Source organism: Watersipora subatra, chromosome 4, assembly GCF_963576615.1.
Source record: "Watersipora subatra chromosome 4, tzWatSuba1.1, whole genome shotgun sequence".
Lineage (NCBI taxonomy): Eukaryota > Metazoa > Bryozoa > Gymnolaemata > Cheilostomatida > Watersiporidae > Watersipora > Watersipora subatra.
Window position 1 is genome coordinate 37,078,837 of NC_088711.1, and position 22,313 is coordinate 37,101,149.

General features: G+C 35.6%; 1 protein-coding gene across 2 annotated transcripts; it reads left to right on the forward strand.

Moving 5' to 3' along the window:
* The first annotated feature begins 1,185 nt into the window (after positions 1-1,185).
* Positions 1,186-21,702, forward strand: LOC137395076 (isovaleryl-CoA dehydrogenase, mitochondrial-like). Of its 2 annotated transcripts, none has more exons than XM_068081862.1 (12): positions 1,186-1,455; positions 4,264-4,353; positions 6,810-6,861; positions 8,677-8,846; positions 10,050-10,143; positions 10,378-10,508; positions 10,623-10,719; positions 11,914-12,007; positions 17,281-17,362; positions 18,296-18,400; positions 19,548-19,620; positions 20,845-21,702. In XM_068081862.1, exons 1-12 carry the CDS (start codon positions 1,294-1,296, stop codon positions 20,979-20,981), a joined length of 1,287 nt encoding a protein of 428 aa, XP_067937963.1. In that variant the 5' UTR covers positions 1,186-1,293; the 3' UTR covers positions 20,982-21,702. The 2 variants fall into 2 exon arrangements, with proteins under 2 accessions (XP_067937963.1, XP_067937961.1); XM_068081860.1 differs by lacking the exon at positions 11,914-12,007 and adding an exon at positions 13,515-13,608.
* Positions 21,703-22,313: the final 611 nt, after the last annotated feature.

The window sequence follows — 22,313 nt, forward strand, 5'->3', positions numbered from 1 at the left end:
GCATGGTTTCCTGAACGATTCTCTCAGTTACATAGTGATCATAGTTACATGTATAATTATGTTATAACATTTTATGTACCTTGTAATAAACGCGTCTAAGCGCATTGACCGCGCGCTTAGACTCGAAGCCCAAGATGTTTTCGTGACTGCGTCTCAAAAACATCAAAATAGTGCTTTTCTAGTAATATAGGTGTTCCCTCACCTTTTTATCCTTTCTGGGAATTTTCGAGAAATACCAACAATTATAATAGTCCTACTGCAACACTAATATTAATATAGGACACTAATTTTCGTTTTATGAGTGATTGACAAAGCTTGTTTTCGTAACCGTCACATTTTTCAGCTTATCGTAATGCAAACAAGAACGCATAAAGCTTTAGCTAATCAGAGCCGATAGTATAAATTAGGGGTAGGCAACTTCTTTTGCATGAGGGCCCAATTCAGAAGTCAGCCAAAACGAAGGGCCACATGATCAAACCCTTTGGAAACTGTCAAACCAATGAGTAAACTGCGTTCGTAAAAAATAAGGACAGAAGTACTCTAACCGACCAGCATACTAAGCAGCTTATAACTGTAGCGGTAAGCAAAATAGAGGTGGATTATATGGAGCTAGTAAACCACCGAGAGCGGCCTCAATTATCCCACTGATCTGATATGAAATACTGAGGACGCAACTACCTACTACGACAACGCAGCAACTTCTCATGGGCAGTGATATGTGTACAAAGGATTTGTACAGTACAATTGAAATGTGTGTTCAATGTACAGTTATAAAAAATAATGCTATATGAATCACAAATTAACCTTGTTGTACTTATTGCCCTTACTGCCCTGCTACCTTATACATATAATTTATTATAATAGCTTTATAGTGGTATGGTTTGCAGGCCCGTATTCCCCGGGGCGGCTGGCGGGCTGAGCCGCCCCAACTTTTAGGAATCTTTGACGGCTAAGTACAGTCAAACTCGGACAACTCAGTGTCGTATAGGGACATATTTTCCCTATACGGACACTGTACTACACTACAATATATCGTTGTCGTTTGGCTCCAATAAATTTCTGCAAGCTGGGTTTCCTTATTCCAGTGTCGTATAGGGGGACTATAGGGGCCCTATACGACACTGCCTTATTCTACACCGACGCAAACCCAACGACAAACGCAAACCTTGTACGACGCATCAACTATTTTCATTAATCGCTTTCGATTCCGGTTATGGCACCGGAGTAACTGATAGAGTTGTAACACGATTATCGGTTTAATGCATTACTAGTTACGGTTTTATAAGCGGAAGAATGTTATCGTTTAAATTTGCAATTAGTCACACCAAACCGTTTATAAGGCAGCGTTTATCTGGTCTCCTGTGCACCACTTCTATATCAGGCGACAAGGCCAGAAGTTTCTCACATTATCCTATCAACGACAAGTTATTTGGCTTAACTGAAGAACATATACAAGTAGGATCACAGTTTGTTTGAATCGTATTTGACCAGTTGTTGAACAATTCACTAAAATAAACAATCGGCTCGTAATTGTTACAAAGTAAATATTATTTAATAAATGAAAGGATTTACACATAGCCTACTTGACAAGAAAGTTTGTTCATCTGCATTGTTTTGACCCATACACAGGTTAGCTAGAAAGAATACTTTGTTTCTACGGATGCCATCCTTAAAATGTGGATTATTGGTTTTGCATGGATGACGCTGCACACATGCTTGCCGACTAATCATTAAGTTTATATAACGCACCGCTTGTTTTGATCTGTTCTCTACTCTAGAGTACTTCATTAAACATTGTAGTAGCTGCTTGGCAAGCAATCAGCAGCGCAGATTATTTCCTCACTACTGTGAATGACTTGTTCTGCTACTCATTCTAACAACCCAATCGGGCTCATTGCCAGTTTTGACATAGTAACTGTATTGATGCGTATAAATCCAGTTCATTGCCAAAATCAGTCAAAATCCAAAATCTTAAGCTGCTTTTTACGTTCTTATAATTACCTCTCAACCATTAAAACCATTAAATCATAAACCACATAATAATATATCAACCTGTTGTAAACGTAAAAATAAAGCAAGAGATTCTAAAGAACAAACTCTATGAAAGGAGTGGTGGCCATGAAAAAGGCCGTGGGGGGAATAACTCCGAAGAGTTGTCTTAGTGGATGCTATCGGTCCCATGGACGTCAGGCTTATGGTCGATTTTAAAAAAATCGACCATAAGCCTTTTAAGACCAAAAGCCGACCATAAGGTCGATTTTAAAATCGACCTTATGGTCGATTTTAAAAAGTTTACACTGCAACTCCGCCTATTTTACTCGGGGGTCTAATATTAGGCACACTATTAATACAGATGCCATGAAGTTCTCATTTTTTAACCGAGTCATGAAGTTTTGATATATATATGGAACAAGCTCAATAGCAGATTTTATTTAACTCTCGATTTTACAGGAATATCTGATCTCTTTTATCGTTATAGTCGCATCTTATCTCTAAAGGCTTATCGGGCCACAAGAGATATTTTATCGAGATAGATAGATAGATAGGCTCATCAAGGCGCTCCGAACACCCGGCGCAGAAAAACATGGTGAACTGATCAAAGGGAAAAGGTGACGTAGCCAATATATATATATATATATAGAGAAGAGACTTCTGGGATAGTGGTTGACCTAGAAAAGATAACAGACGCCATTATTAAGGCTTTTACGCAGTGAACAATCTTCTATAATTTATTTCTTACCGTTCACTCATAGGAAGACATTTTTTATGTTCATGGTTACATGTCAAAATATTCTAAGTTTCTGTTATAATTAATTGTTAGAGGTTTAAGATTACTTAAACAATATTGTTTCCGTTTTTGTTCTACGTTTTCTCGAGATAAGATTTTGTAATTAGCCCTTTTCGTTATCGAAATATGTCTTAATGTTTTTTTACAATTACTGTTCGCTACCCAGTATATGTAGAATTTCCTGGGCTTTTTATTAGTGTTTAGATTGTTACGCTATAATGGCTCATTGTCTAGCAATAATTTTTTATTGTTCTGTATGTGAAAATTCTTAGAAACTCGGCAGTCAGCAAGACGATATGATTGGTCGGTTTGAACGATAACCGTCAATCTCTAGGCCAATCGCTTATGTAATATAAATACTGCCACTAATTTTTAGGCAGTTCAGCTTGGGTGTGACTCTTGAATTGGATGCATGATTAGTATTACTATAATAAAGTCGTTATTGTTGGAGAAATATCGCTTATAATCGTCACTAACAGCAAGCTCACACAAAATAACTACAAATAAGTTAGATAATTAAATAATTATCCTTACAAGAGTTGTGTTCCTTCCTGTTGGTTTCAGCAGGTTACAGCGTTGGTTTCAGCGCACTCTGTTGGTTTCAGCAGAACGGAAGTGAGTTGGGTTCAGCTCCCTCCTGTTGGTTTCAGCAGGTTGTACAGTCAGCAGCGTTGGGTTCAGCGCACTCTGTTGGGTTCAGCAGAGCACAAGTGAGTTGGTTTCAGCTCCCTCCTGTTGGGTTCGGCAGGTTGTACAGTTGGCAGCGTTGGTTTCAGCGCACTCTGTTGGTTTCAGCAGAACGGAAGTGAGTTGGGTTCAGCTCCCTCCTGTTGGTTTCAGCAGGTTGTACAGTCAGCAGCGTTGGGTTCAGCGCACTCTGTTGGGTTCAGCAGAGCATAAATGAGTTGGTTTCAGCTCCCTCCTGTTGGGTTCAGCAGGTTGTAGCGTTGGTTAAAGCGCAGAGAACTAGAGCTAGGGGTTGTCCCCACCCCACTCTTGCGAGTTTTCTTCAAACCATATAATCACCACAACCATTAAATGTAATTGTATACTTTAGCTGAGCACTCAAAGTGACCACATCTGGTGCTTATATACTGTATTATTAACAGCAGGTGGGTATAGTGTCAATGAAAATATGTAATAAAAAATAAAGCATTAGTAGTAAAAACTGCTGTAGGCCCTATGTATGGATATAAGAACATTGTGATCTATTGCAGCTTAATCTATTTAATCATTTTTATAGGTTTTTTATATAAGCACACAGATTTACTCGTGGATGCCCTGATTAGCTACTTGTGAAAGCCAGGGTTTCTTTTCAACACACTCATTAGCTGATTCATGAAGTTTTAATTGAAATCTTCTTTCCAACACAAATATTTGACATTTAGTAAGATATGTGTAAGCTTGGAGCATGGGTTGTGTTGCTTTATTTTGTTGTCGATATTCTACCAACCCCAGACGTTTGTATATTGTAGCTACGAAACACAGTTTTCAATTTTTTTCAAAAGGAGTTGGCTCCATTTGCTCAGCAAATTGACCAAGATAATGGCTGGAAGGGTCAAAAAGTTAGTAACTATATTCCTACCATTTGCATTTAAACACTATACGCTAAAACCAATATATACAAGTATATGTAGAGAATTGAGCCTTTAATGTTAATTTATACAACTATTGGTTATCTCTTGCTGTGATGCGAGTTGCTTAATTAGCATAATGTAACTTGAGGTATTGTTGCATCAAGTACTGCATATTTAGTTGATACACTCTGGTATAGTGTAAATTGAGGTGTGACAGTATCAAGTACTATATATTTAGTACATACACTATGATATAGTGTAAATTGAGGTGTGACAATATCAAGTATTACATATTTAGTTGATACACTGGTATAGTGTAAATTGAGGTGTGACAGTATCAAGTATTACATATTTAGTTTACACACTCTGGTATAGTGTAAATTGAGGTGTGACAGTATCATGTACTATATATTTAGTACATACACTCTGGTATAGTATAACTTAAGGTGTGACAGCGTCAAGTACTGCATATTTAGTTGATACACTCTGGTATAGTGTAAATTGAGGTGTGACAGTATCAAGTACTATATATTTAGTACATACACTATGATATAGTGTAAATTGAGGTGTGACAGTATCAAGTATTACATATTTAGTTGATACACTGGTATAGTGTAAATTGAGGTGTGACAGTATCAAGTACTATATATTTAGTACATACACTATGATATAGTGTAAATTGAGGTGTGACAGTATTAAGGACTATATATTTAGTACATACACTCTGGTATAGTGTAAATTAAGGTGTGACAGTATCAAGTATTACATATTTAGTTTACACACTCTGGTATAGTGTAAATTGAGGTGTGACAGTATCAAGTACTATATATTTAGTACATACACTCTGGTATAGTATAACTTAAGGTGTGACAGCGTCAAGTACTGCATATTTAGTTGATACACTCTGGTATAGTGTAACTTGAGGTGGGACAGTATCAAGTACTATATATTTAGTACATACACTCTGGTATAGTATAACTTAAGGTGTGACAGCGTCAAGTACTGCATATTTAGTTGATACACTCTGGTATAGTGTAACTTGAGGTGGGACAGCGTCAAGTACTGCATATTTAGTTGATACACTCTGGTATAGTGTAACTTGAGGTGGGACAGCGTCAAGTACTGCGTATTTAGTTGATACACTCTGGTATAGTGTAAATTGAGGTGTGACAGTATCAAGTACTATATATTTAGTACATACACTATGATATAGTGTAAATTGAGGTGTGACAGTATCAAGTATTACATATTTAGTTGATACACTGGTATAGTGTAAATTGAGGTGTGACAGTATCAAGTACTATATATTTAGTACATACACTCTGGTATAGTATAACTTAAGGTGTGACAGCGTCAAGTACTGCATATTTAGTTGATACACTCTGGTATAGTGTAACTTGAGGTGGGACAGTATCAAGTACTATATATTTAGTACATACACTCTGGTATAGTATAACTTAAGGTGTGACAGCGTCAAGTACTGCATATTTAGTTGATACACTCTGGTATAGTGTAACTTGAGGTGGGACAGCGTCAAGTACTGCATATTTAGTTGATACACTCTGGTATAGTGTAACTTGAGGTGGGACAGCGTCAAGTACTGCGTATTTAGTTGATACACTCTGGTATAGTGTAAATTGAGGTGTGACAGTATCAAGTACTATATATTTAGTACATACACTATGATATAGTGTAAATTGAGGTGTGACAGTATCAAGTATTACATATTTAGTTGATACACTGGTATAGTGTAAATTGAGGTGTGACAGTATCAAGTACTATATATTTAGTACATACACTATGATATAGTGTAAATTGAGGTGTGACAGTATTAAGGATTATATATTTAGTACATACACTCTGGTATAGTGTAAATTAAGGTGTGACAGTATCAAGTATTACATATTTAGTTTACACACTCTGGTATAGTGTAAATTGAGGTGTGACAGTATCAAGTACTATATATTTAGTACATACACTCTGGTATAGTATAACTTAAGGTGTGACAGCGTCAAGTACTGCATATTTAGTTGATACACTCTGGTATAGTGTAACTTGAGGTGGGACAGTATCAAGTACTATATATTTAGTACATACACTCTGGTATAGTATAACTTAAGGTGTGACAGCGTCAAGTACTGCATATTTAGTTGATACACTCTGGTATAGTGTAACTTGAGGTGGGACAGCGTCAAGTACTGCATATTTAGTTGATACACTCTGGTATAGTGTAACTTGAAGTGGGACAGCGTCAAGTACTGCATATTTAGTTGATACACTCTGGTATAGTGTAAATTGAGGTGGGACAGTCTCAGAGAATTTTAGTTAGGCCTTAACATCATACTTCATCATATATCATGCTTAATATCTGTTGATTCTTCTCAGTGTAGCTAATTGATGCCTCTTGTCACACGTGAAACTTCATCTGCTTCTAACTTTGGTAGGACTTTTGGAAGAAGTTAGGCGAAATGGGTTTACTTGGAATGACAGTTTCTGGTGAGTATTTAGTTTGTTCTGGTATTCTGCATTAATCATGAATGGAATGAGTAAATGAGTACAATTGTTGGATTGTGACCCTCCTCGTCAAATAAAATATTATACCTGTTTCTCTTACAGCCGAATATAATGTTATACCTGTTCCTCTTACAGTCAAATATAATATTATACCTGTTCCTCTTAAAGTCAATATACTTACAATCGGTTCAACATACAAATTTTTTGACATCGGATAAAAAGTTTGAGTAAATGTTTGTCTTGACATATGAAGTAATTTTTGTTATTGGGTTTCCACAGTTTTGTCAAGCCAATAGATATCCAGCGCAGTTCTATGATTTAGAATTAGATGCTATGATGCTCAAATCATATTAAACATTCATTCTTGCATATTAAATTCATATTAAACATTATGCTTCATTTTTTTAATTTCCAAGTCAATGATATCAAAAAAGCTAGTGTGAGTGGTGGAAGTTGTTAATACAGATAAGAGATTAAATTCAAATTTAAGTTCAAACAATAAATAGCATTAGCAAACACCTTTGGAGCACTTCTTCAAAAAAATTCCTGATGTTGGAAAAAGTCAAGTGATGCATAAACAAGAAAAGCATAACAGACACAAAATATACGATAATACACCAAATATAAAAGCAAATAAACATTTAAATATGACATATTAGTTTATTGGTTATTTAGTTTATACTAGCATTGTATTAGCTCTGTTAGCACCTCCTTTTTGCAACATAAGTCTTCTTTATAACCAAGACTACACCTCATTTCACTTGCTTATAACTTAAACTTTATGTGACAATAAAAACCTCATTTTTAGTTGTTTTTACCTTGCTTTTAAACATTTTTATGTTTTCTATTTAGTTTTTACATAGTTTTGTAAAATGTATTTGTTTTAATACTACTTGTAGTTGAAGTTTTTATCATTACATTTTTAGTAACAAACGTAACAAAATAAAATATACTGTATATTCTTATAAAAATGTTGGTTTCAATATCTCAGTTTTAACGTACTAAGCAGATATCGAAGTTGATTAATTCCATATGTTCAGTGTAATTGTGGTCTAGGATATAGATGGATGGCTTATTATTCACCAGGCTAAGGTTGGGATTTGGAGCTTAGGCTATGGTTATGAACTGAGGTTTTGGCTTTGGTAGTAGATTAGAGTTTAGTGCAAATAACCATAAATTCTGGCTAATGTGGTGAACATAAACCATGTCAGACGAGTTACAGCATAGAGAGTTTATGTGCCCAGGTAGATCATATTTATAATAGAGAGATTAGATTTGATGAAACTTGCAGGGCATGAATGACAAACATGAATGACCGAGCAAATCATCTGTACAATTGCTATATTAACACTAGATTTTGTCTTTTAAATAAAATAAGCGCATGTCATTAAAGCCACACAGACACTTACTAGAGAATGTATTAGATTTTCTTGATTAAACCAAATGCACTATGAGCTTCATTATACAGAAGCCAACATTTGGAAGAGATCAGGGAGGCAAGCCAGAGGTAGTATCTAGAGCCTTGAAAGTCCCGCTTGAATTGGTAGACTCTGCTATTTGCTCTTGTATCTTTTATTAACTAGCTACAGATTAGCCTGTTGCTGAGTTACTTTTTAAACAAGACCGATATTCTGTCTGTTTGTCTCATGCGTCACGAGCTGATATCACAGTATGACTGATTTAGCTTGGCGCTCCTTTCACTTGCTCACTGTAACTAGCATCTAGTTTAAGTGAACACGACTCCATCTTATTATCATTGATATATTGATATGCAGTAAAAATTACATGGGATTGTAGACGAGTTTGGAGGAACAGGCGCTACATACTTGCAGCATTGCCTTGTTATGGAAGAGATGTCCCGCGTCTCCGCCGCAATTGCTTTAAGTTATGGAGCTCATTCTAACCTTTGTGTTAATCAGATAGCAAAGAATGGTTCAGAAGAACAGAAGAACAAATATCTTCCAGCAGTAAGTCAAGCTTTACCTAGTTGAAAAGCTCTTTGCAGTTGACAAACATTTTGTTGTTTGTAATTGCTTTGTTCAGCTTAAACTTTCTGAACAGTTTGTTTTTAACATAATATTTGTTGTTGACATCAACCTGCTTATAATGCATTCTTCGCGCCATGCTAGCCAGAGATGTATCTCAGTGTAGGCATTCATAGAGTTATCTATTATATCACTGCACATATTTCTTTATTATTACTATAGTTAACAAGTACACACACACATATATATACATGTATGTGCAGTTTAGTTTCCTACTATGATATTATTTTATTTAGCGAAAACAAAGCCTATTTGCAAATTATTAAAACTATGGCATATATATTTATGTTTATAATTGTGTGTGTATATAATCATATGTATACACATGAATATGCTTATATATATACACTCACATATATATGCTTATGTATATATACCTATAAATAAATGTCAATATATATATGGAAATTTATCATAAGTAGAACTCAAACCATAATGCTCAACACAGAATGGAGCAGTATAAATTAGTAGAGAATCAGATCTGTAGATCTGGCTAAATAATATGTAGATCTGTTGATCTACAGGCTGTAGATCTGTTGAGATCTACAGCCTGATGATTGCATAAGTAAGAAACTGACAGTCGCTGACAAAGATAAGTACACTATCTAATTCTCTTCTAATTTATATATACACGTGTATATATAGATACGTACATGTATATATCTTAGCATATATATATTTATGTGCATATATATCTAAGCGTGTATATGTATGTGTATATACATCTAAGCATGTATATTTATGTGTATATATATCTAAGCACCCATATTTATGTGTATATATATCTAAGCACCCATATTTATGTGTATATATATCTAAGCATGAATATTTATGTGTGTATATACATATATTTTTGTTTATATATTTGTGTAAACAGTTTATATATATATGTACATATATATATATATATATATATATATATATATGTATAATACATATACGCTGTAATTTATTACAGTTGTTATACAGAAATATGTAGCGTCACATATGTTTACATGGTTAGTTTGCAAGCCGATGAGTATTTATTTTGTATAATTCAATTTGTAACATATGTAGATGTCTCTCAATATTATATTCTACAGATGTTAGTGGACATTATTGATGCCGACTTACTTTGTTTGATAGCTCTGTTCAGGAGAGGCCATTGGAGCTCTTGCCATGAGCGAAGTCAGCTCGGGTTCAGACGTTGTTTCCATGAAAACAACAGCAACCAAAAAAGGTGTTTCTTTGGAGTTTGTTGTATCAGGAATTCACTGGAAGAGCAAATATCGAAACAATCTTTATCGACTACAGGCTTGTTCATAATCATATATGTAATGTGTACAAGTCTTCTTTCAGTAGGCCAGGCACTTATAGCTTAGTTGAGCTCTTATCCTCTTATAGGGGCTCTCATTGTTCCCCTATAAGTGGCTCTCATAGTGCCCCTATATTATGTATGTTTTCACCTCTTTAGGTGACTATTATGTTCTGAATGGCTCAAAGTTTTGGATAACAAATGGTCCGGATGCAGACATTCTGGTTGTCTACGCTAAAACGGATCCTACCCAGAAACAGAGGGGGATTACGACTTTTCTCATAGAGAAGGTTTGTAACAATGACTCCGATTAGAGGAAGTGTTAGGATATGTTACTCATGTAAACATGGTGAGTAAATAAATAATGTTTTATCTGTTGTTATATTGTTTAAGATATTGTTTAGGGTATGGAAGGATTCTCTCAGGGTGTCAAGCTAGACAAACTTGGTATGAGAGGTTCAAACACTGGAGAGTTGATATTTGAGGATTGCAAGGTTCCAGGTACATGTATATAACATCTTTTCCAAGTTATCTAATTATTTTCAGGTTTTTCCCAATAGAAACTTTGTTGATACCGTCTGCACATCTCTGTTTCTCAATAGTTTATCTCACAGGTTAACTGACTGCGTTTTGAAATTACATCTATTTCTAACAGTATAAGCTTGATATTTCCTTTTTCAGCAAGGATTTTAATGTTGGAAGAACAAAAAATTGTTTTGTTGGTGCTGGCAATTAGCCAATGCATGAATGTGAGACTAAAGCCCTTTGGTTGGCCACCATATTTTCACATCTTTGTAATCTCATCACCACGCTGCATAATTATGGTTACCCAACAGACAATTACGATGCAAGGTCGAAGCAGATTCTACAAATACCGAACAAAGCTTGCCATCGTATTTGTACATCCTGCATTAATTTTTCAGTGGTTGTTATAAAACTACACCGAGCGACTTGTTGCATGATCTTACACAGGTTAGGATTTGAAAACTTGCCTGTAAAAATTAGCTATTCTTAGAAGTCATGTGTTTAAAACCTGTATGCGCATTGTTCACGAATGAGGAATTTGATCGAACAATTTTTAGATAGTAGTTTAGTTCAGAAAGCGAGTGGTTATAATATAATTATATAGCATTGAAGCTATTACCTGTCAATATTTTGCAAAGATCCTTGATAATTTTGCTCATTTTCATGACTTGAAAATGTTGATAAAAGCTAGTATTTGGTTAAAATTACATAAAAATATTATTCAAACTCTAATCTATAATGTAATTCGCTACGGTTGGTGCAATAATATTTTGTGCTGTCAGTTAACCTTTAATATAACATTTGCCTGTCGTGTTCTTGAGTTACACTGATTATTGGTGTAGGCTCGTTGCCCTAGCCAATACTTTTGAAACAGGCTTCGGGCGTACTTTATCAGATGCGCCTTCTATGGCAGTTCTCAGGGTCCAACAAGCTATAAATAACATTTCATTTTACTGGACGAACCAGTTAGTAGGTTGCGTATGCGTTTGCACCAGCTGATACTTTGGCAGTTCTCAGCAAACTGTCCGATTATTTATTATTATTGGCCGTTTTTATGCAACTGCAGTGGAATTTTTCACCTTTAATATATGTTTGGGTTGTGGTGATGTAAATTCATTATTGCTAAACATGTATATGCCTTAAATTGCTTTAAATTATGTTGTTCCGCAGAAGAGAACATTCTTGGAAAGGAGGGTCAAGGCGTTTATATCCTCATGAGTGGGTTAGATGTTGAGCGTGCCTTGGGCGCTGCAGGCCCTCTGGGGTGAGTGCGGTCGCCTCAGTCGCAATGCCTTCTTCTCTTTCCTACCGTCAAAGGGCCTGCAGCTCATCTGCTCTTCTTATGTAGTCGGCTAACAACGCTCAAACCTCAGCTCTAACCATGTTCACATGATGAGTACAAGTTGAGGCAATGCTTTTGCATCAGCTGATACATTATAGTACATTACATGCTGGGAAGTTTAAAATGAAATGCATGCTGGGAAGTTTACTATGAAACACATACTCAAAAGTTTACTATGTAATACTTACTGGAAAGTTTATATGCAATTACATGCTGGGAAGTTTAAAATGAAATGCATGCTGGGAAATTTAAACTGAAATGCATGTTGGGAAGTTTAAACTGCAATGCATGCTGGGAAGTTTACCGTGAAACACATACTCAAAAGTTTACAGTGTAATACATACTGGAAAGTTAATATGCAATACACGCTGGAAAGTTTACGATGCATTACATGCTGGAAAGTTTACGATGCAATACATACTGGAAAGTTTACAATGCAATACATGTTGGGAAGTTTACAATGAAGCATGCTGGCAAGTTTACAGTAAAATACAGTTTGACTTAAGTTCTTAACTAAATTTGTTGCAGTATGATGTGCAAAAAGCAATTTTTTTTCAATTTCGGAGCAATTCTTTCCAAAAATTTTTTAATTACTTTCAAAGCTCAACAACGACTTAAAGCAGCGTTACATAATTTACACCATAAACTATATATTAAGACTACAAGACGTATATGAAATACTCAAAATTTCTTATAAAAACAGGATTAAAAGATTACACTCAGCTAAAATGAATTACCATGCTAAATTATTTAGCTACCTTCAACACGCACCTGATTCATAAATTGCTATTGATTCTCTCTTAAACTTGACAGTCGTGTGTACTACTGTCCTCTTTTCATCACAAGCTTTGCTACACTCATTTGCTTTCTCTGTAGGCAAGGTTAGGGTAAATACAATATGCAAACAGAAACGGTAGTCAGTATTGTGTGAACCACAATGAACGAGTCAGCATACATTGGTTGAATGCTAAAGATATAAAAGGCATCAGTCGGCAAATGAGCCATGTTATTGGGTTTTTGAAGTTTATCTGAGTGGTGTTTCATTTTCAAATCTCTGCACAGCACTTAAAACCAACATCTTAAAGTTCTTATTTAAGATGTTGATTTTATGTGCATAACAAATCTGCATAAGTTTCAACAAACTTATGCAGATTTGTTGAAAAGCCAAGACTTTTAAAACCAGAGATTTGGCTGTATACACCAGGTAGTGCACAATGAAATGTATGATTAGGCTATATGATCAGTAATTTATTGTTACATACATGCTGGGCAACCTACAAATGTTTCCAGCCTTACCAGTTGATTGAACAGATTGTCTGCCTTCTCTACTAGTTAGTTTGCTTTGCTTTTTGCACATATATCTAGTGTGAAAAGGTTCATGCCATTTTTCTCGACGGTTTGAATGGACACTTTGAGACATTTTTTGCAGAGGCAAATGTGATGGGTAAGGTCGGAGGTGGGGTATATGTACTGATGAGTGGTCTGGATATTGAAAGAGCCTTTTTAGCTGCAGGTCCTCTTGGGTAAGCTTGCGTGTCATCTACATCGCTGCCCCAAAATTGTAGCAATAACATCCATAACTTTTTGGGGCAACGTTGGCTACGCACTTCCTGGTTGCTGTAGCTGGCATTTTGAGGATTTGAGTGGCGTTTGCTAACCGTTCATTTATTTTATTGCTAAAAAAGTTTTGCCTTTATTTATCTTAAAATTTATAAAACTATTATTACACTTTGCGCTTTTAATGTGTCAGGCTTTTACTTACATTTGTTTGCTTCAAATAGTGGTTTGCTGGCAAAACTAGAAATCAATCACATGGGTGTTGTCTTATCTTTATGACATATTGTATGCTATTTAGAGTGTAACAATCAAACCGTGATATTCAAAGTTATAATCTGTTCCAGTTGCTTCATATGTTGGGGCAAACATTTTCATAACAATACATTTTATTTCGTTTAATTTATTCCACTGCTGAAACAAACCTACAAATAAATACTTCAGGGTTATTACATATAGCGTTAAAACAAATGCAATATATAATATACTAAATGCAAAAGGCTGAATTATACATGCGTGTAAGAAACTAAATTAACAAATAAGGTTTTATAGTCGCATTTCCGTTGTGTTGAAGATACCGTGAAGCCTCTAATTGAATGCCATGACGCTCTATTTTTCAACCCTTCTCGTCTAGTGGTGGTCAATTGGAGGTGGCGTTCAATAGAGGCTGGCATTGTATATTTCAAATGGCTTGTCAAAAATCTGGGAAGATAAAATAAGCCCTTTTTCAGGCTAAGCGAACTTCACCGATATTTAGCCCTCATTTTCCGGTAGAGCAATGTTTAACCTTTTGGATGCAAAAAGTCTGCTAACTTACCTCTAACTTGTAAAAGATCTCTAAATAAAATATGCATTGGGAAGCTGAGAAATATCTCTACCAGTTGTTATCTATTGCTTGCAATTAATGTGCGATGATATAACCTGTGCCTTGCAATTTGTTAGAGCTTTCAACTTTTTATTTCATTCTAAATTTGAAGGCATATTTTTATTTTACAACTACAGTATGTTTAACAATGTTGCATAAAAACTCATTGCACTCATTGATATGTTTGCTACAGTTTGCAGCCAAAACAAGTTTTTTACGTACAATAGAAGAGGAGTTATGAGCATCGATCCATTGTAAACCGCGAGGATGCTATTAAATAATATGCTATAAATCTGCAAATTTATAAGTTATATAATGATAATCGGTCAAATGCTACAAATATATATATTCATAAACAAGTGACATAAATGAACCATACTTAGGTATATTACATGCTGTGACATAAATTAACCATACTTAGGTATATTACATGCTGTGACATAAATGAACCATACTTAGGTATATTACATGCTGTGACATAAATGAACCATACTTAGGTATATTACATATATAGTATATAGTATATATGGTATATTACATGCTGAAATGAAAATTGTTTTTAAAACAAAAATATTTGCATCGTTTGCTCGGATAGCTCCGTTCTGATTGTTGCTTTCGATGGAACAAGCTTCTTCTAGTTGTCCAATGCTTTCCACAATGTATTCTGACTGCAACTCTTCTGCACTGCTGAAGAAGAGTGGCAGTCAAAGTGAAAAGTTGTTTGGTCGCTATATTAGCGACCAAACAACCTTTTGGCAGAGCAATACTTTTACGCGTTGCTTTTTAGCACAAATGCAATATGTAAAGGTTTTGCTCGCTAAACGTAACCTTCACCTTAAAACTAGTCGTTCATCTACCACTGTAAATGTAAACCGTTTTATGTACTTGTACTTTGAAGTATCAAGACTGCGTTAAATAAAGAACTACTATTAGCCTGAGGCAGTTATTAATTATTTCTATGGTGTTCCTTTCAGAGTTTTAACAAAAACATGGACAAAAACTTTGGAAGTGAACAACGAGAAAATTAATTGTTACTGATGTAAACGATTCATTATTAATACAATTTTGTGGACACTTCTCTACTGATCAATTCATATTATGGGCTTGCAAAGATCGAGTAATCTCAAAGTGGCGGTCTAATGGAGGTGGCGTTCAATTAGAGGTTTGACGGTAACTCAATTGAGGTGTTACCAGTGTTACCTTCAAATTTTCAACTCGTTCCGACTCCACCCATAGTTATAACAGTCTTGCACATGTTTCAAAAATGGAAGTTTCCAGCATTCCTCACTTTTTATATTTGCATGCTTAGAATATACATGCATGTGTTGCCTGCAATGCTTCAAGGATGTGAAGGCGCCTCTCAGATTATTCATATCTGCATATTCAGGGTGGTTAAATTTTTATTTTTAATACCATAATCTGGTTCATCTGCGAATCAGACAAAATCAAATTAGGCACAGGGAGTGACAAGCATTTAGTTGCAATGATTTTAGGCCTATATTCGAATAACATTTGCAGCTGATTTCATATAGTACTCTGCAATACAATCTCTCATTTCAACTGGTTCAGAAATAATTTGGGATATTTGTGCACGATAAGTGGTGCAAGGGTAAACGCACACAAATGATAGTATGTATGAACGTGTAGAACCATAGCTGTAACCCATATGACTTATGAGAACCTACACACTCTTAGCTTGAAGCAACTTCGAGCTCAACGTTTTACTAATAGATGACTCCAGTCGCAAGTGTTCCCGACCACCCTTGTCTCTAGATCATATTACCAATATGTACAATTGTATATGATATAGGTAGTGTTTTTGTAACGATACATGACACATACTTGCTCTTGCAATTCTTCTTCCATTGTGTTTGCTGTACTGCCATAGGTGTTTCAAAGACAAGTTTTAGACTTGACTATATACATGTATAGGTCGCAAGGACTATCTGATTGTCAAAGACGCACAGAAATATTTACTATCAATTTAGTAGAACTAGTGCTATTACCAACCAAAAGTTAATACAAACCAAAAGTTTTGCCGGCAAATACCAAAATTTTTCCATATGTGAAAAGGGGTGCTGGGTGACTAAATAAAGACTAATGCTTCATTTAACCTTCAAGCAACCTTGAGCAAGTCATGAAATTAACTATATTCACTATGGAGGGGGTGTACCTGCATTGTTAACCATGTATTCTCATCAATTTTGACTAGATTACTCTTTCTCCTTTTAGCAGTTGTCCCGATATGCATTTGTAACAAGTCCGCTAATATATTTTAAGTATTAGCGTAGCTTACAGCATCGAATGAACACCTGACACCATGGTAGACCGATAGTCTTATAACACTGCTAGAGAAGATAAATAGCAAATACGCTGCATCTCTGAAAACACATCTGAAGCTAGTTTAGCTCTTAGCACCAATAGAGTAACTACTAACGTCTTCCTGTAGCATTTCATTTGGTGATGTTTAGGAATCTTCCTCGAGCTGTTTTGGATGATTTTTTATTTACAAAAGTTGAATTTATAATCTTCAACGTCAAATCCTTGAGACTTCTTTGTGACAGCCATAGCTTAGACTAGTATTTTTCAATGGCCTGATTGTTTACTCTGCTGTGAGAAACCTTTGAATTGTCTACGTTTCATTTCCTTTTACAAACGCAACTTCTTTGACTTGTTTATTCACTCGTTCCATTTATTTATTCTTTATTTGTTGTATGCAAAATTTCTGCTAGACTTTATTTTATAAATTTTACCCTGATGAATTTACATGTTTTAGGGTGATGCAAGCATGCTGCGATGAAGCGTTTGCCTATGCACATGAGAGAGAGCAATTTGGTCAAAAGATAGGTACATACCAGGTGAGAGAGGAAGAGCACAAATCCTGTTGTATTTTGCTTGCTTCAATCCTCTTTCTATTTTCTCTTCTGTCCTATACTGGTGTGAGCTATTATTATCATCACTTCTACCAGCTTTGAAATCTCCTCATTACTATCGTGAGATGAGTTATTTTTTATAATTTTGTTTGATATGGAATTCAATATTAGGCCGTCACCCTGATTATTCCATGGACATTGAATCTAATTTCTTGTTGAAATGCAATTTATAAATATACTGTCACATTAGTTTTCCTAATTCTTAGTACCCTTGGAGTACGAGTACCCTGGGATTACTAGCACCCTGGGAGTACTAGCACCCTAGGAGTACTAGCACCCTGGGAGTACTAGCACCCTGGGAGTACTAGCACCCTGGGAGTACTAGCACCCTAGGAGTACTAGCACCCTAGGAGTACTAGCACTCTGGGAGTACTAGCACCCTGGGAGTACTAGCACCCTGGGAGTACTAGTACCCTGGGAGTCCAGTGCGCTGTAATCGTCAGATGTAATAACTCACTGCACATTTGCTCTGAATTGTGGCTAGACGGTCAATTGATGCAGATGGTAGTGGGTCTGGCCGATTGTTTCGAGCTTGAATCCATCATGTGTTGTTTTTACCATCCTCAACTGTGGCTTCGGATGGATAGTGTTTGTCATCCACTATTATTTTTACATAATTACTAATGTTTATGATAGTGCTTTTTTTATTCTCATAGCAAGCAGATTATGACATTGTTATTTGTTGTTCTTTTCACTGTATTTTCATTATTGTTTTCATTAGTAATGCTGGTGTTCTGGTGTTCATGTAGGTGCTGGCTCAAGTTGTTATGACGTTATTCTCTTGCTTTTGTTGTCGTTAAGATGTGTCGGCTTTTCCACTCTTCATTTAATAAAAAATGCATCCATTGGTTGTTGTAGTTACTGCAAGGAAAAATGGCTGACATGTATACAACACTTGGTGTCACTCGGTCATATGTGTATAATGTAGCCAAAGCTCTCGACAATGGAAACAGGGTACCCAAGGTAGGTTTGCACTTTAATAGTTGTAGGTTGTCTGTACTGTGCGAGTTGAAAATAATATGGACTGCTGTTATAAGTACAGTAGGTGCTCGTATAGTGTTAACCTCCTATAACATAAACCCACTTAACATAAAAGAGTTATGTAAAAAATTCCATGTAATGTAAAGAGTAAATCGTCAAATCATTCAAATTTTATTTGAGTAAAGCGGGTCCAATAGCAAGTCTAAAAATATCGTTTTCTCTCGTGCCACATTTGGGAAAGAAAATGGTGTATAGGGGTATCTCTATTATATATACTAGTACCCTGGTCATCCAGAGGGCCATGAGAGATCGTCAGATGTGTCGACAAAGCGCAGAGAATAGGTAGCTGCACAAATATTCAGAAATACCTCAAGGCGTTTGATTGGTGCAGGTGTTAGAGTTTGGGTATACCAAACTGAATGTCATGAATTGAAGTCTCACTAATCGCTAACCCTGACTTCGGGAAAATGGATAGACAGACAGAAATTTGCATGACAGTACTATAATTATATTTACTACCTTCACCCTTATGATAGTAAATGTATATATTTGTTTTACTTTATTTTCGACATATACAATATTTTTTATTTTTCTTGTTCCAGCATTGGCCAGAAATTAAATCTCTTTTTTCTAGAAAAAAAAGGAAAAAAAAACTGATTTAAATTGACATTGAAGGTGTCAATCAACTTAACAGCTCTCTTTAACTTATCATAAAATTACCGTAATCATGAACCATCAGGTGAGAAAAAGTGAGAAGAAAAAGAGAAAAGTTGTTGATACAAACCAATAATACTACAGTTACTGTACAGTTTATTAAGTTAAAAAGCTGTGCTTAGTTTTTCCCTATTTGAAGGGCCAAATGGGCTAGTTTGGGACTATCTTAAAACGGATTAGGCAGTTAACATGTAATTTCCTTTTTGTATAACGTAAAATCTCTATAACTCGAGCGTTTTCAGAAAGGTTTATTTACGTTGTAGAAACGTATACCTTACTGATTGCATAACATCTTAAATCAGCCATTAGAGTCATGGCGTCATTTAGTATATTCTATCTTAGTGGTAACTTAACATACATATAACAGTCATGATATCACATACATGTATAAATGACATCATACATCTGTGTCTAGGACTGTGCTGCTGTCATACTATACTCTGCAGAGAAAGCTACTCAGATGGCTTTGGATGCTATACAGATCCTCGGTACGTGTACGGGTGTTTCTCAAGTCTTCCCTAGTCGATAGTCAGTTGCAAGTTTGGCTCATACTCTAATAGTCTCTGAGTAGGAGATAGTCCTTTGCTCAGTCTTAGTGCTAAAGTTGTTATCATTTTGCTAGCATAAGTAGATTAGTAATTTTGAAGTCAGACCATCTCATACAGTAGCTCAAGTGAAAGTTCAGTCATTTGTAATGTCAAGACTTATATATATAAAACATCTAGAAATTTGGATCGTTGCATAACTACACACTCATAAGCACCTAAATATATTGTATACACGTAAGAACAACCACTCCCTCCCCGCTTACATATACAACGTAGATGTAAGCGCCCCCTAGTTGTACGCCTGTAAGCACATCTTAATTATATACATGTTAGCACTCTTCTATTGTGTATGCATAAGCATCCCTCTATTGTGCTACAAGTAACGGCCCCTCTATTGTACCCATGTTAGTACCCTTTAATTTTATACATGTAAGGACCTCCTAAACTGTAGACACATAAGCACCAATGATTATACACATACAAGTACTCCTTGATTGTACACGTGTACGCAACCCCTTTATTGAACGTATATAAGCATCCCTTGTTTGTACACATACAAGTACTCCTTGATTGTACACATGTACGCAACCCCTTTATTGAACGCATATAAGCATCCTTGCTTGTACACATACAAATACTCCTTGATGGTACACATGTACGCAACCCCTTTATTGAACGCATATAAGCATCCCTTGCTTGTACACATACAAGTACTCCTTGATTGTACACACGTACGCAATATAAGCATCCCTTGCTTGTACACATATAAGTACCTCCTTAATAATACATAAATTACATAATTGTCATCCACACTTGCACAATCTTTGCACATTCACACATCCACACATGCAATTGTCTATTGCACACTTACAAGGGCTCCCTTAATTCTACATGTGTAAGTAATACCTTGATTGTATGTAAAACTGTTTTCTTAATTGCCTGACTGGGTTTTTTGATAGATTTACTGCCATAGAATAACCTGAACAAAAACTTTTTACAAAACTAGTACAAACAAGTGGCCTTGGTGTCAGCAATAGGCCTCAAATGCCTTTTTTATTGTATAAAGCGTCTTAATGAACGGGCGGTCTCTGCCAGGACTTGTCATTGACTTGATTATGGCTGCCTGACACTACACATATTATACCTAGTTTTACTATCTGACAGGTGGAAATGGCTACATCAATGACTACCCAACTGGGAGATTCCTTAGAGATGCCAAACTGTACGAGATAGGGGCTGGTACAAGTGAAGTGAGGCGGATGCTAATTGGTCGAGCTCTCAATAGCGAGTATATGAAATGATCATTTGAGATCTGTCCTTCTGAGTAAATCCAAAGTTTGCTTGTTGCATAATATGGCTAGAATATATCTGATCAGTGTGGCTTGACAATTTTAATCTTCTCTATATTATGTGCTTTGTTGTTCTTATGCAAACAAAGTGTGTATTTTTGTAACCTGCTATAGTAATATCTCTGATATATTGTCAGTCTGTAGTTACAAAAAGAAACAACGAAAATCGCAGACATTCAGTTATTTTTACGTTGGTCTTGGTTATGTCACAATTATGGTACATAAGTGATGAGTTAATGTTCATTTTGTAGAAATGCTCATGGCTGCATATCATGATTGTGCGAAAATGATCACATGATCAATGTAAAAAGCTTAGACATGCTTATGAAGGAATAGCCTGTAAATCCTCGATGAGTTTGAAGTTCATAGTCATTATACTGAATACTATCATGACTTCATGTTGAGTCGAGGGGTTTTGTTTCATTATAAGAAAGCTAATAGATTAACTTGGTCTGTCTTCACCGAAAAGCATCTACTAGCAAATGTTTATTACGCTAGTCTTGTTTATATTCAACTGTTTTCAACTACAGATTTCCTGATGATGGTAGCAGCGGTAAAATATTTAGACTCATAGGATTGTCATTGTTTTCATTGAATTTTTTGTCATATTTGTTTCACAGTAGTGGCAAAATTTATAACAAACCATTGCTATAATACAAACACTAACTACTTGCGTGGTGTTGTCAGGCGTCAATTGTAATCACTTCAATGGTTTGACTAATTGAGTTTTGTCTCTTGCCTGCATTTTGTTTTCGCCCTCTGTCTTGGAATTAGATTTCCGTCATCGTTTCAACTTTTTTACCTTTTGTAACCGTTGTGCCTTGTTTTATTTTATGGGTTGCTTTGGTTGGTCTGGTCATGACACACTTGTCTGTAGTTTTTACATTTCTCTTTTGGTGTTAATTGTCTGCTTCTAGTGTATTGGTGCTGAGTTGCTTCTGGTGCTGAGTTGTATTTGGGGAGCCGATTCCCTTTTCACTCTGTAAATTTTCTTATTTTTTTTTGCCTGTGAGCAGCATTGAAAGAAAGTGCAAAGCCTAGTACCTCTGTTACGGCTATTGTAGCCTCTGTTATGACTATTGTAGCCTCTTTTATGACTATTGTAGCCTCTGTTATGACTATTGTAGCCTCTTTTATGACTATTTTAGCCTCTGTTATGACTATTGTAGCATCTTTTATGACTATTGTAGCCTCTTTTATGACTATTGTAGTCTCTGTTATGACTATTGTAGCCTCTTTTATGACTATTGTAGCCTCTGTTATGACTATTGTAGCCTCTTTTAT

Coding starts and splice junctions, on each gene's coding strand:
- LOC137395076 (XM_068081862.1), top strand. CDS start 1,294: ATGTTATCGTTTAAATTTGCAATTAGTCACACCAAACCGTTTATAAGG. Junction 4,354..6,809: donor ATGGCTGGAAGGGTCAAAAA/GTTAGTAACTAT, acceptor TAACTTTGGTAG/GACTTTTGGAAGAAGTTAGG. Junction 6,862..8,676: donor ACTTGGAATGACAGTTTCTG/GTGAGTATTTAG, acceptor ATGGGATTGTAG/ACGAGTTTGGAGGAACAGGC.